General features: G+C 40.9%; 1 protein-coding gene across 1 annotated transcript in view; it reads left to right on the top strand.

The window, feature by feature from the left end:
- Positions 1-15,912, top strand: part of LOC132317401 (von Willebrand factor D and EGF domain-containing protein-like) — a 174,184-nt gene that overhangs the window by 72,660 nt on the left and 85,612 nt on the right. The window contains exons 9-11 of the mRNA XM_059820504.1: positions 1,448-1,718; positions 4,723-4,901; positions 8,974-9,902. Coding sequence (XP_059676487.1) covers positions 1,448-1,718; positions 4,723-4,901; positions 8,974-9,902 — 1,379 coding nt within the window. The remainder of the gene's footprint in view (positions 1-1,447; positions 1,719-4,722; positions 4,902-8,973; positions 9,903-15,912) is intronic.

Raw genomic sequence — 15,912 nt, forward strand, 5'->3', positions numbered from 1 at the left:
CTTAGCAACAGCACCTGCGCAGTGTACTTAGGATTTATGTACCTGATAAGAAAATAAGATGAGATGGAGCCATTCAAAATCTTATCATTTTATGGCCAACTTCACTAAGTTTTTCAAGATGAAAGATAAAGTCAGATGTGTTTCCTAGCAGAGAGAAGCAGTTGGAGTTTAAAACCTCACTGTATTTTAAGCTTCATACATTTCTATGTCTTTTATTCTGAAGAGAAATAAAATGCAGATATACACATGCTAAAAAAATCTTGGTTCTTTAGCCATTTGTTCCTCTGTTTAGGAAACATTAACAGACAAAAAAAATATCGATGCTTGTATGACAGTGCTTAAAAATAATCCTGTTATTTAGTTGAGGTATTTTATACATTCCTTTTTACATTTTCTTTTTTTACTGTAGAAAAGAATAAGTGATATGTTTATTATTATAAGCTTATAGCTTCGTTTCCATATTACTTAATTGATAAAAATCGTGTTTAAAACTAAATGCAATGCCTTAAAAGGAGGCAGAAGAATCCATCACTTTTAAAGATGGCAGCTGTTGGCTGGTGTGAAGATAAGTCCAGCAACATCTATAAAGTATGTAGCTAGTCTTTTTTTTTTTACTTTTATGCACCGCATTAGAATAAAATAGAGTAAGAATGAGACAAGCTTATGGAGTGAGAAAACAGAGAAGCACAAGCAGAGGAGGATCCTAAAGCAGGTCCCTGTTGTGGAAACCCATCTGGCTGCAGCTGGGAGGAGTTTTACCTGGCTCGTGCCGAGGGCAAGCGCCTGCAACGTTATTCTGCTCATGGCCTCAGTCAGGGGGAGCAGGGACTTTTTGTACAGAGAAGAATGAAAGTCCCAAATTGTTCAACACACTGCAATGTGCTGATTGCCAATCCCTTTAGAATGAAAGTTGTGCTTACAGTGAAGTTGTTGAGGGGGGAAGCAACTTCATTTTAAGAGGTTTTCAGTAGAATTCCGCTTTTTCATATGAAGTGTTCGCTTAGCCACAGTCAGTCTTGTAAAAGTTAGTGATTAGTCACAGAAGAGGTTGTTTGAACACTGATTTTGCTTTGAAGAATATCAGGCTGTAAAGCATCCGGTTAGAACCAAAACATATTTATTAAGGCCTGGAGGCAGGCACTTTTTCCCATTTACTTTTATCAAATGTTTATCCTTTTCCTCCATGCCCGTTGCCATAGCAGCAGCTGGGAGACAGCTACCCGCTTTTCACATGAACTTTTATGCACTTCCAGCTAATAACTGCGACGGCGTTCCCTTGCTTACGGTGCCGGAGAAACGCTTCCCCACATGTTGATTCTTGCCTCCTTCAAGGCCAGCCACCACGCTGGCCTAATTAAGGAGCGCTCTTGCACGAGTACCAGCAAACAGCCGTCACAGGTGGATGCTCTGGGTCTCTAAAGCCTCTTTTTTGTTTGTTGCTGTTTAGGCGCTACGATAACTATAAAATCGGCACCTTCCTTTTGTGCCGGAGCGTGTCGCGGGCGTTTGAAGTGCACGTTCGGCAGTGGGACTGCGGAGGCCACCGCTCCGCCACCGCCTGCAATTGCGGTGTAGCTGCGCGAGAGGGGGGTGACACCGTGGTGCTGGACACCTGCAATGGCCATTTTCGGGAGGGCAGACCCCAGCTAGCCATCAAAAACACTGAGGCATCGCCACACGTCAAAATCCTAAAGTCCTACGGAGGGAGGAAAATAACAGTACGTGGATATTTGACTACCCTTGTTGTTGTTGTTCTTTAAAAATGTGAGTTTAATATTTCTGAATTATTAATGAAGTTGCTACAGAAATATCTATCTGAAGCCATAAGAGCGCCTGCAGCAAAATATACCAAAAAACGAGATGCAGGGAAGAAGCTAGTTAAAGTGTTAGTTTAACAAACTGTAAAACAAAACAAAACAAATATCTCCGGAAATTTCTGGGAGACATAGTGGAGTGCCAATTGCAGTATGGCAATCCGCTCTCAGTTTGTTTATGCCAGGCACTACCCAGCCGCATCACATACAGCAAACTTCTTTTCAGAGTTTACAATATAAATATTCAAGGAAAGATCACAGGTAGCAGAATAATGTAGTTTTGGAGTGGAACAGTAAGGCAATATTCATCAGACCCAGATAGCCCCCAAAAGCCATGAAAATGGGCTGCAAATGGGCAATATTTGGCATAATTTACAGTATTTATCTAAAAAATATATGGCCACAACATACTTTGCATGAGTATCACTTATGCACACTAATCCAGTGAAATGACTGGAAAAACAAGAGCAGGCTGCACCAGGGGCTTTCGTGAAGAGAAGAGCCACAAACTACAGCCAAGAAGATAATTTTATCCTACAGTTGTATTATCAAGATTTATTGCCAGGAAATGTTTTGGGTGCAGATAGGTCCACAATAGAGCCAGAATGATGCAGGGAGTGCCTGTGCTTGGCTCTCCTCATGATCTCGCTTGGAACAGACCTTGGTAAGGCAGTAATTGAAAGTCTGTTAATTATAGAATCGAGAAAAAGCAGGAAGCAAGCTGTCATTTCATTTTGCAACTGAATGCAATATAATTACTGTTTTATTACCGGAATAATCTTAGCAAGGAATCCCTTTTCTCATTTACACCTTGTGTAAGTTTCAGTGAAACAAATCAGGACACCTCTGGGACATGAATATGAATCCTGCCCTGATCTGAATGGGAATCTGTAGGAATTGTGCAGCAATGAATACAGTCGCTGATCATGGTAGTGTGCACGGTGCTCAGCAGTTGCCCATCGCCAACCTCGCGCTGCGCAGGAGCCGGCTGCCCCGCCGCTCCCGCACCGTTCAGGGCTGATGCTTTGAACGGGGTTAACTCACTCTCTTTTCTGGGCAAGGTGGCAGCTTCCAGCAGCCAGTGACTACATATCTGCTGACTGAGGTCCCAAAAAAGCTTCTTCAAAGTCTCAATCAGCAGTGTTAAATCCAGGTGGGTTACAGAAAACCTGGGCAGTTGTTAAGTCCTCAGTGGCAGATGGGACACCCTGCCTGGGGTAGCAGGAGAAGAAAGGGTTACAGCCCTCCAAATGCCTGAAATAAATCCATACCTGGAAATATTAATGCAGACAGCACAGAAGACTGAAGCAGCTCATGCAGTCCCGACTGCAAGGATTTTATACACAGCCTTGTAGGAAATGCTCCTCCCTGTAGTAAAGCATGTAATTAGAAGGCACCTGTTTATCTAAAGAAGAAAATCAAATCCTACCCAGCACTGTGTCAACTGCAGTTCTCCTGCTCTACCTACTAAACCACTGCAAAAAAATTAACTTTTCAGGCTATTAGAGCTTTATGTTGAGGTACCTTTTTTTTTTTTTTTAATTTACCTTGGGAAGCGAAACATACAGCCAAGGTGAAGGTACAGCCAAGGCAGAGGTACAGCCAAGACCTTCTGATGTATCCAAAGAACTGGTTTTATACGATGACTTCCATTATTCACCAAGGCCAATAATTTTTGAAAAAAGGATGCTTTAAATGCCCTGATCAAAACACAGGGGGCCTGAGTTCAAACATCCTGTCCCCGACTGTTACTGCAATCAGTGGCACTTTGCTGTTCTGCTCAGCTGGATGAGGAGATCACTCATGGAGAGCTCCTCAAAAAGTATTCTCATGCCTGAAATGATGACTAGGAAGCTAAAATGGGCAAGGTTATTATTTAGTGCAGCCAAAATGTAAACTCTGGATTCCAGCACAGAAATACAATTATAAGCTAGTTGCTTCTTCACAGATATGAATAGATTTGGTGGAGAGGAACTTGTAAGGGACCAAAAAGTCCCCACTGAAAGAGAGAAAAACAATGGACATCGTTTGGCTGAATAAATTATACTTAGGCAGGGATCACTTAAAAAAAGCAAAATAATAATTTTGAAATTATTGTAGTGAGATGTTTCCAAGTATTTAATGTACTTTTTAAGATTAACTGAAAACATTTAATTTTGCATAAAAAAAAATATTAAGGTTACTTATCATGATAGAGTGTTCCTGTTCCCACTCCTGGCACAGATCAGTTTCAAAATCATTTCCTATTTACCTGTAAAAATAAAGCAAACAAACAAAACTACATTTCAGTTGAACAGACTTTTTTTTTCCTCTTATTATTTGGTTGAAACACCAATCTGAAAAATCCATTATCCACACAGTTACTTCTTTGTCTTAAGATTTTTTTTTTTTCTTTTAAAGGTCATTGTAAGCCTACCACAAATTCTTTAATGAGAAAATTGCTTTATTCACTTTAAAACACAATCATTTTCTGGGTAATCTGGCCTTGGAAAACAAAACGATTTTTCAGAGGGAAGAATGCTGTTTTTCAAACTTGTCAGTTTATCTGAAAGAAATAATTTCCCAGGCAAAGACACAAGGGTGGCCTTATTGTCAAAGAAGTCGCTTCGATATTTAGCTGGTAACTTACCAGTGGGAAAACTTCAATGGATGTAATTATTAATTTAAAAAGAAAGTACTTGTGTAGTTTTATATTTACGTAATGCTATCAGGTACTAGTACCATAGAATCTGAAAGCAAGCTAAATAACAGCACAAATAAATGTTTATAGTGTATCTAAGTGATCTCAAATTACCCCCGCAATCGCCAGCTCCTGCTTTGCTATTTTCATTTATAGAAAGGGGCAATTTTATTGCCTAAAAAGCTTGGTTACAGCTTCAGTTCACTGGGGTTTTTTCTGCCTCTTCAGATCCTGTTCCCTTCGGGAGCGTTTGTGCGAGCCGACGTGAGCGAGTGGGGAATGGGTTTGACGGTGAGGACGCCGGGCAGCGACTTCAACAGCACCAGAGGTTTGTGTGGCCTCTTCGATGGGATCGGTCACAACGACCTGAGCAATGTGCCCGAGGAAGACTTCATAGAGGAGTGGAGGTACAAAGTGAGAGAGGATCCTGGCCTGGGAGATGCTCTGTAGCACTGTTTGAAGGGGTGTTGATAGGTTTATTTCATTACATACTCCCCTCGTGACCTGACAGAGAGATCTTCTTAATCTAGCGAGGGAAGCCTGGAGACCCGTTACCACCCAAACAGCACGGGGGCTTAATTTTCAGTCGGCACAATACACATAAGCAGTTACTGAGAGAGAAGTTTTATATTCACAAGTGATGTCATATTAACAGCTGTGTTAAGATCCCACTCAGCTCTTAAAAAAAATGCAGTTCTCACCCACACTAGAAAATGTAGATAATTGACAACAGGGATTAATTAAGGGTTTGGTATTTCCCTTGTTCTTTTATTCCCGAGCGCTAATTACAATATGCGAGTATAGATTTAATGTTGCATTTTGACAAAGTGTGGTAATATATGTACCATGCTAAAACTTAATATCTACTCTACTAATGATGACAGTGAGCTCTAAAAACTTGCACTTTCTGAGACAGATGGTCTGGAACCAAAGCCAGGAATCTGGCGCTCTGACATATCCCTGTCCCTGTCCCTATCCCTATCTCTATCCCTGCCCCTACCCCTATCCATATCCATATCCATATCCATATCCATATCCATATCCATATACCACATTTTAATTCCTGTTGCTGAACTCTAAACGTGCCTAATAGGTGTTCCCAAAACCAAACTGGGTTTGGTTGACTGTAGGTTTGTTTGTGAAGGATGTTTTGCAAATAAGGAAAAAGAAGGTGAATCACCTTAACATACCACTTAATCTCTACGTGGGAACTTAGGCAGTCCTATAGGAACAATAAATTTTAGAGAGATTGCATTTCAGAAAATAAACAAACACCTTTACCATATTCTAGTTATATTCAATGGGCCTAAATAATGGCTATTTAATGGCAATTTTGACCTGTCATTACAAATTGCACTATTTAGAAGTCAGTAGCAATCTTTAACAGCTTAATAAAGTGATAATCAGTCAGAGCTTGCTTCTGGGAAGGCAAATGGAGAAACAGTTTGGTGCAAGAACAACCAACCACTGACTACCCAAAGAGGGGTTAACAAGATCCTTAGGACGACCTGTTCAAAGCAAGTTTGTTGAAAGATCAGAAGCCAAAGCACGAGATATATATAGGAACTTACTTATAAAACAGTGAGGAGTTTTCTTGGGCTCGGCACGTATGATGGAGATACCTCGGGAAAGGGAGGAGAAGCTCCTGCTAAGTGAGAAGGGCAAGAGGGGTGATGAGTTTCACCTTGCAGTACTCCCAAGGATGGGTTCTCAAGGACCCTTCAGAACCTGGTTAAAAAAACAACTAAGACAATGTAAAGGCTAAGGCCACCTCCGGAGGAGATTGGATCAGTCTCTGATCCACCCACAGAGAAGTGGCGCAGTAAAAACCAAAACCTAGGGGGTGATTTTTCCGCTGCTGTTTTTAATTTCATTTTAAATAACGCTGAAAGCAAGTTAGGTTTTCTTCAGCACCTGAAGCTAGTCTGAGTGCTCACCATCTGGCAGTTCGGCTCTTTTCCTGGCTCCCACCTCTCTTAAGCAGCTGCAGGGCTCTGAACGGCACGAATCTGTTCTAAACATCAGCTTTCCAATGTAACTTTTAAACAATAAAACAACATCAGAGCCTCCCAGACCTTAAATAGCATCCGGGCAACAAAGAGCTGAATTTTGAAACATGTATTTTAAGTAGGTAAAACAAATTTCTCAAACGATTTTTCAAATCTTTTGAGAAACCAGCAGTAATGTCATTCATTTTGGACTCTCTCTTTCTAATAGCATCCAACTCAGTTTGAAAAACTTGTCTCTAGTTCTTCCTTGATTAGAATGGGCAGCTAAGAGGAACGATAGTCTAGTCATCTTATGCAGGGGACAGAAGGCATACACTAGCTTACCGAGGTGCTGTCAGGATGTGCATGCCTGTGAGGAAGAATGGGGTTTCGAGTGCCTCCATCCGTTCCACACCATACACCCCCATCCTGTTGACCAGAGCTGATCAAAGGAAGGTATTTGGTTTCACGTAGGAACAGCGAAGGAATTTGTTTCAATAAAATATCAAAGCAAAAGTGTTTCATTTTACTGAAATTTTCATTTGTGTTTTAAGTTTCTGTTCCAATTCTTGACCAATTTATGTGATTATTATTATTCATTAAATATGCAATATTTACCTACAGCCTCTAGTTTATGTAATGTTCCCTCAAAGAAAGAGCTAGTTCTGCTGCCTTACTTTAGGTTTACAGTTAGTTCATGACGCAAGTCTGGGCAGCTCCAGCTGCAGGTAACACCACCATGCAGTGCCAAAGAAACAGCGTGTGCAGGATGCCCACTCGAACACCAAAGCTGCCTTGTCCAAAGGACTAGAGGTCATTTCAGTACTTCCTCAATCAGCAAATATGTTTTATTGTCCTAGCCTGTAGGAAAGCACAGCATAGCTTGTGCATTTCTGTGAGTACAAAAGCTCTCCTGTCGTAGCATATTGTATTCTGCTGTGACCGCACATTGAGTAAAATGGTTTCATAAATGTCTGGGCTCCTGTTTCAGAAAAAGAAATTGGTTCATTTCGCCTGTGTCACCATGATGTTTTATTTAAAAGTAGTATTGTATCAATAATCAAAATAATAATATCATATATGCCATTTTCAATATACATTGGAAAAAATTGGATAAAGGCAATTACGTTTCCTACAACAGTATCTAGTGTCTGGCGCCAAAATATTGACAAATGCTTACACTTTCCTGAAATCTCCACATTCTCACTGCAAGATAAAATTAATGCCAAAATAATTTAATTTTTTGGTGATATTTCAAATTTGTCTGGAAATAAAGTGCTGACAGCTAATGGGACAAGAAGAACTGGGGTTGTTTAGCCTGGCGAAGAGGAGGCTGAGGGGAGACCTTATCGCTCTCTACAACTACCTGGAAGGGGGTTGTGGTGAGGTGGGTGTTGGTCTCTTCTCCCAAGTGACTAGCGATAGAACAAGAGGAAATGGCCTCAAGTTGTGCCAGGGGAAGTTTAGATTGGATATTAGGGAAAATTCCTTTACTGAGAGAGTGGTGAGACACTGGAATAAGCTGCCCAGGGAGGTGGTGGAGTCACCACCACTGGACGTGTTCAAGGAACGTGTGGACGAGGCGTTGTGGGACATGGTTTAATGGGCATGGTGGTGTAGTTGATGGTTGGACTTGATGACCTTATAGGTCTTTTCCAACCTTAGGGATTCTGTGATTCTGTGATTCTATGAAGCTCAAGGATTCCTCTTTTGCTGCCCAAATAAGATCAGTAAGAGATCTTGTGCTCATGAAATTTCTGAAGAAACTTTAATCATAGCTGTTTATTCAAACTGAACTCTCTAAAAGTTCATCCATCATTAAAGCTGGACTAAATTAAAAAGGGAAAAATATCACCTTACCTTATGTGATAGCCTAGCCCTATGATGAATAGAAAACTGCTTTGTGTCAAAAGAAAAGCTCAAAGAAAGCTCCATTAGAAGACAAGAATGAAATGAAGCATGCATAAAAAGATTTTAAAGGAAAAATACATTTCAAAGGAAAAATGTAGTGATCCAAGTCTTAGAGGAAACACCTGGTAAGGAGAGCACAGGCAAATAGATAAAGATGATTTTCGTAATAAAGTATTAGAAACAAATATGTCTTTTTTTGTCATTCCCCAAGCTGTATCTGAGTCACACCAGGGACAAATCCAAGGCCTTGTTTCATGTGCAATATGCAAAGGGTAACCTGCACCTTAGAGAAAGTTCTGCAAAGAGGAGTCAAGCAGTTAGGCAACGCTCCAGCAAAGCACTTAAACATCTGTTCCTAAAAAGTCCCAATGTAGTGCTAAAAAATGTACATGACAACTCAAGAAGGGCAGTGCAAAAGTGACTAAAGAAAACAGAGATTAAACTTAAGCATTTTCTTAAGTACTTTGGTAGCTTGGGAGTTTATACATTCCCCAGCCTCAGGGAAAGAAAGTTTGCTTGGTATTGTAGACTATTTTGTTGAAAGTTTCCTCCCTGTAATCTCTTTCTATTTTTAAATCAGAATACCTCCAGGGAGGAGTTTATTTGACAAGACTCCAGCACCTTCTGAGGGGAAGCAAAGGAAAAATTACTGCAGATGTCAGAAGGAGAGCACTAAGTCCGTGCTGAATGCCTTTCAGACTCCTTTCCCTCAATCCTCTGGTTGCCATTATGATCATGTGGATTACACGTCTGCAATTCCGTTTCTAGATGTTACGTCAGAGTTTGTCACTCACTCAGAAATAGAGCCTACTTTAAGAAAAGATGAGAAGCTGTCGACCAAGTCTTTTGATCAAAGGTATCTGCCTAAATCAGTACAAAAGCGGGGTAGCCCCGAGGACCGATTAAAACCTATTGCACACAATGTTTCTAGGAAAAACAACAGGTCCATTAACTCTACCAAATCAACAGAAGATGTAAGGAGAGCAAAAAGACAAGACGACTATTATGAATACTCATCCCTTCACCCATTGCATAGCCTGAGCCAGAGCGACTCAGAGAGCTTTGCATATTTTTTCCCAGAGGATTACTTTGAAGGGATTCGGATAAAACTTCCACTGGCATGGCCTACTCCCAATGGCCTAACCGCTGCCAAAGCTCAGGAGATTTGCCACCACATTCTTGCGAATTCCACCATTGGCTTAGTATGTAAAGGTCTTCTTGGAAAACAGCTGGATGAGGCAATTGATATATGCCTTTTAGATCTGCAGCTTAAGGAGGACGTGGCTTGGGTGAGGGCACTGATAGCCCTTCTGGAAAACGAATGTGAAAGAAGAGTGCTAGGAAGCAGGAACAGAGCGTTTCATGTAGGAAACCAGCCATCTACTACCCAGGAGGAAATCCTCACCGTCCTCCGGTGTCCTGCTTTCTGTAACGGCAATGGACAATGTACTGAACTGGGCTGCCAGTGCTTTGAAGACCACAGCTCCTATGATTGTAGCATTGCCAAAAGTAAGTAAAACATTCTGTTTGATCCTACCCTAGCCATCTTTCCATGGTATTAGAGTTATTAGGTAGAACATCTGCACAGAGTTGTTTGCTCTTCAAACAGTGCTACCAGTAAGATATATGATGAATTAGTAATCAGTTTTGACCTTGAAGAGCCGATCAAAATATCTGGTTGGCTGGTCCTTCACTTTTTCGCCTCAGTAACTTTTTAAAAATGGATTTTACAAACCCCTTAGCAAATTGGTTTTGCAGAAGTGATTTTCTTTACATCTGATCTATCACCGGCATGCTGACAAGCAAGCGTCTGACAAAAAAGAGGGTCCTGCTCACCTTGTGGTCAATATTCATGTTAACACTCTATAGATACTTCTTTTTTTTTTTTTCCTGATCAACAGAGAATAAAATTTGAAAATTAATTTCAAACACGGTACTAGTAACAAAAAAAATTTTAAAGTGACAAAATGAAGAGATAACATTGTCAAAGCCACAAAATAGCTACAGGACATATTCGAACCTACAGACCTGATTCTGCAAATGTTTATGAACTGCATTTACACAGGAGACTACCCCACTAGGTTTGTTTCTTCTTTACAGATCAGCCCCTCAGTGGAGAAATCCAAGTCCAATGTGAGTACTGACAGTGCTTGAAACTAAGCACACTCATAAATGTTAGCATTAATTTCAAAATGTAAGCCCTGCCTCAGCAAACCACATAAGCTTATGCTCAAAATTACAAAAACGTACTTTAAGGCTCAGCCGTGCAGTTGAGTTCCTGCAGCTTAAGAAGTGACAGTATTTCAGCTAAGCTGAAAAGACAAGGTATGCTCTCTTAACCCATCCCAAATCTGGGGGAAAGCCTTTTTCGATGATGCTTAGGCTAATGGACATTATTCTCTATTTAGGACAAGTAAAGCTCATATCTAGGGTCAGTCGCCATGGCTTAGCTGAGACATCCGAATCGCAGCCAGCCCCGGGAGCTCAGCGGCACATCTGAGACCCCAACACGTTTACTAGCCGGGATGGGATTACCCACGTGCTTCACAATAAACGTCTCTTCAGTGCACTGATTTAACATGATTAAAATACATCCTGACATTTGTTTTTTGTTAATGGCAAGGTAAAATTTGCAGGCTCATTTCCTAAATTTGGAGGAATTCATTCTGTTTCGCACACAGAACAACTGACACCAGTGACTCAAAAGCGAGTTGAGCAATTTTGCAGTAATTGTCCAATATACAATTCAATGTTTAACTTCATGTCTCTGTGATACAGTCAGGGCAGGAGGGTTGCTTAGACCAGATTTTTAAATTTTATTTTACTTTGCTATGGTTGAAATCCCTCAGATTAGAGGAAAATAACTTCAATATGACCTTTCAAGTAAAAGCTAATGGCACCTTGTCTTCTTGCTGCGACATCAAATATAAACAAGGACAGAGTACAGAGCACACCCTGAGATGGCACAAGGAGGTGAGAAGTGGAAAACAAACACACATCAGCTGTTGCAAACACACCGTAAGCCATTACTACTCCCGGGTCTGGCTGCTTTGTCTGTCTCTCACCGCTTTTGCTTCACTTTTCTCCAGTTGAGGAAAATGTGGTAGTTGGTCTTCGCTTCAAATCACTTCTCTTTTGGGAGTCTGGTTTATTAGAGTTCAAAGTACATTAAATTATTCCCTCCGGTTTTCCAAAGAGTCACTAGTATCCCCACTCCCCCCAGCAGACTCCTGCTCCCTCCAGCACCATTCACCTGGAAATCTGCTCCACTGTGCCGGGGCTCCCGGGGGTCTCCGCTGAGTGAGAGACACTCCACAGAGGCTGGGTTTTCAGCACAAGCATCCTCGTGCTTACCCTGGTCCCTGGGGGACACGACCTTGGTGTTGGACCCACAAAAGAGCCGCACTGTTGCAATTAGGAAAGTATAAATTTCTCTTACTCTTTATGCTGCTCCATTTGCTGGGGGTGAGTTTGTTAGTGTCGTGACAAAATTAACATTGACAGCTTCAGCAGTTTTCCTAACACAAGGCAGAAGGCCCTTTTCCAAAATTCCCATGCAGTTTTCCCAACATTTCAAGGGCAATAATTCATTTAAAAAGTGAATGGCCCTTGTTCTCTCTATCACACAAAACCCACATTACCTTAGCTGCAGCTAAAGACTTCTATTTTTTTAAAACTAATATCTGTAAATTATTTTCTGTGGGTGTAAAGTTTAAGTATAAATATTATTTTTTATTTAAGAAAATGTACAGAATATATTAATAATTACTACGCGAGGAGAAGAACGCTTTCTAGCTAAGTAAAGTGAGCTCAGAAGAGAAAGCACTAAATAAAAATGTAGTAGAAATTGCCATTTTAGCCACCAGTATTTTTTTTTCTTCTGAGGAAAAGGTAGTAGCATAACTGTCTGATGTGCAGTGTATATCACAGAATCACAGAATCACAGAATCATGGAATCAGAGAATCACGGAATCACAGAATCACGGAATCACAGAATCACAGAATCACTAAGGTTGGAAAAGACCTATAAGGTCATCAAGTCCTACCATCATCTAACACCACCATGCCCACTAAACCATGTCCCGCAATGCCACGTCCACACGTTCCTTGAACACCTCCAGTGATGGTGACTCCACCACTTCCCTGGGCAGCTTATTCCAGTGTCTCACCACTCTCTCAGTAAAGAAATTTTTCCTAATATCCAATCTAAACTTCCCCTGGCACAACTTGAGGCCATTTCCTCTTGTCCTGTCAAGGGTGCACCTGACCTGGGGAACATTCACCGTTCATTTTTCTTTTTTCCACCATGCTAGTGAGATTACATGCTGCTCTCTCATCAACAGCTGTCCAGCTCTAGAGGTGTAAGACAACAGTCACCCATGGTATATTCCACACCATGAACACACACACTGGGAACTTACACGTTTGTACAGAAGGAAAAAAAAAATCAAAATGTCACAACAGGCTGTTATGAAGGCTAGTGGAATTAATTTAATCACTAAAATCTCCTCTGCAAAATGCAGTTTTATTTTTTTCTATTTGTAATCTATCTACCAGCTTGTACAGGGTAAAACCCTGAACTTGCAGCACAGTTCACGGGGATAGACTCCTCGGCCCATGGAAACCTCTGAGCTGTTTTATGCATGACAATTAGAATCTTAAAGAGGAACTGCTGTTTCCCAAATATCTTTATAGACAATAAAACTACTTAACAATTCATTGTGTGTTCCACATCCTAAAGAAAATATTTATTCAAAACATTTGACAATCAATTTTTCATTAAAATGGGAAAAAAAAGCAGCTGCTTAAGCAAATATAAATTAAAAAAAATTTTGCCCACAGACTAATGAAAAAAAAATCCATTAACATTTTTGAAAGTTTGTTAAAGAAGGGATCCTCCTTCATATAAAAACCTGGGGTTTGTTTGGCTGGATTTGGTTTGGATTGTCGTGGTTCTCCCCCAAAATGAAGACATTAGCAAAAAGAGGATCCATTTCCTGGACAAATTTACCTAACACTTCATAGTATTTACAAATAGGAAGAGCAGTGATCCGGAGAGTTGCAAATACCTTCTGTAACACGGGTTCCACAAATGAAGAACATTTCAGAAAATATACCTTTGAATCCGTATATCGCGATCACTTGACTCTTCCCAAAGCATGTTGCCAGAAGAGTCCTCAGCTTCTCCATGTGATGGGTGAGTGGGAGGCACTACGAATTTCCCCTGATGTGAGTGGTAACGGTTTGAAGATTGTCATCGTATCAGTCCCTTTAAAGAGAAGGGCTTCATTTAGTTGGGGGAACATAACATTGAAAATAAACTCCTCAGCATGCTCAGTGGATACTCACCAGGTTTTTAGTGAAGACCAGTGATTAAAGCTACCTTGTCCCTTATACTAGTTTCTGAGTATTTGACCTTATGCCTTTGCAACAATCTTTGCTTGCTACTTCTGCATACGTAGTATGTACCTGCAACCTCGATGTCAGAAAACACCTCTTCACCTAAATACTGACAGAGGCCCATAATCATTAAAAACAACAGACTCCAAATTCATCCACAGCATCTCATTTGCTTCAGAAGGTTTATGCTTATCTTATGACAGCCCAAAGTAAGAGCTTTGGACCCTGGAAACTGAGCTGACTGTAGTGCCTTGGGAAAGCAGTGGTCCGCAGGGTGATCGAAAACACAAGGGTCTGAATCCAGCCCCCTGGAGTAACCTTCTCCAGCTTTAGGATCCCTTGAAGAAGCATTTGAAATGGTATTATGTCCTTACGGGAGGGTCAGTAATTTAATCTGGATAATTTGGTTTTAATTCCTGATAGCAGACATAAAATCATACTTGATAAAGAAGAAATTAAGAACAGGACGCGTCTTCTGGTACTCATTCCTCCTCCTCTCCCAGATATCCTGGTACCAACTAACACTGGACTGGTGAAACACCAGTATGTGCTGGGAGGGCGACAGCTCAGCCAGCCACACCAGAGCCCAGCAGTGAGCAGCTCCTGGCCTTTGGGTTAGTCCATCCCTTGTACTACTCGTACAGAGATAATGGGAGAAGCCTTTCAAGTTCAAGCTGGCAAACTGGCAAAAAAAGCATTCCAGAAAAGTGAAAACAAAACCAAGCACGCTTAACTTGCAGAACCTTCTCCTTTGTCTTTGGCGTAACTGTAGAGAAGCTAAGAGAAGACTTCGCACAAGAGGCCAGTTTCAACTTTAACTATGGAGAGGGAAAAGCACAGCCACAGTCTAGAGCGAATCAATGTGATCAACTGCAGTGAGGTCCATATATTACAGACTATCTATGAGTGATCTAGAATATTCTTTCTCTATACACAAAAATACAGAAACCACGTATCTATAAAAGTGCCTGATCTTGGAAATGCAATGTAAAGCAGATCTATACATCCAGCCAGAGGTCAGATCCCCTACAAGCAGAAATAAAATCTTAGGTCTGGCACGCCAATCACTCCAACATTATAATACTTAGAAAAGGTCAGCTAGTTAATTTGGTACAGGCAAGCAAGATAGGTATTAGTGTGAGCTTTGCCTTTAGCTGTTCCTGAGTTTTGAGTTTTAGTCACAAGATTTTTTAACGATATTTGCTTGCTTTTACATTTCATAGGCAGAAATGTTCTACATAGACAACATGTGATGTAACACCTATTTGCAGGGAAAAGTATTGCAGCATCACACAATATTGATGTGCTGCTTAAACAGCAGCCCCAAAGACTGCAAGTCCTCAGAACTGAAGTCCTGTTGACGTCACTAAAGCCAGGATTTCACACCAGAAAAGGCTATTAGAGACGAAGAATTAAGATCAATCTCAGAAATAAAGCTGCGCGTTCCAACGAGAACAGCTTGAGCCCCCTAACTGGCAGCTCAGGCATCCTGACCTGGCTGGCAGCGCGCAGGCAATCAGCACTGTGCAAGCATAGGCGGGATAAGCCTTTGGGCTTTTGTACTACTAAGCCAAGGTTCTGTAGGAAGGGAAGAAAAGGAGAAGAAATTAAGAACTGAATTAGGTTTCTGCGGGACATACAAAACTGCTGCCTCTTTCACCTTCTTTTAAAAAGACAGGACCGAAGAGACTGAAGAATGTATGTTGATTCTGGAAATGCTAACTCTTCAACACCATTGTTAGGAAAAAGTTATTTTCCAGGAGAAGTTACATGAGTAATGAAGGAGAAGGCAACTCCTTTTGCTGGCCATGTATTTTCCCATTAGCTCCAAAAGAAATCTCTGCCTAATTTTCTCAGGCTGGAATTATAGACGTGAATTAGAACTCCCCCAAGATCAAGGAGGCCATCAACATAATTCAAATATCTTTTCCAAGGTCACCCAATGTCAGCTACACTGCCAATACGTAATAATGTATTCTTCCACTGGGTTTTACCAGCAGAAACACACATTAAAAATGGCCGTGCAGTATTTTTAGGGATCAGAATACAACCCATAACATATTTGGAATAATTTTAAATGAAAACATGTAGAAAGAGAGAAGATGCGAAATGTGGCTTG

Source organism: Gavia stellata, chromosome 8 (assembly GCF_030936135.1).
Source record: "Gavia stellata isolate bGavSte3 chromosome 8, bGavSte3.hap2, whole genome shotgun sequence".
Classification (NCBI taxonomy): domain Eukaryota; kingdom Metazoa; phylum Chordata; class Aves; order Gaviiformes; family Gaviidae; genus Gavia; species Gavia stellata.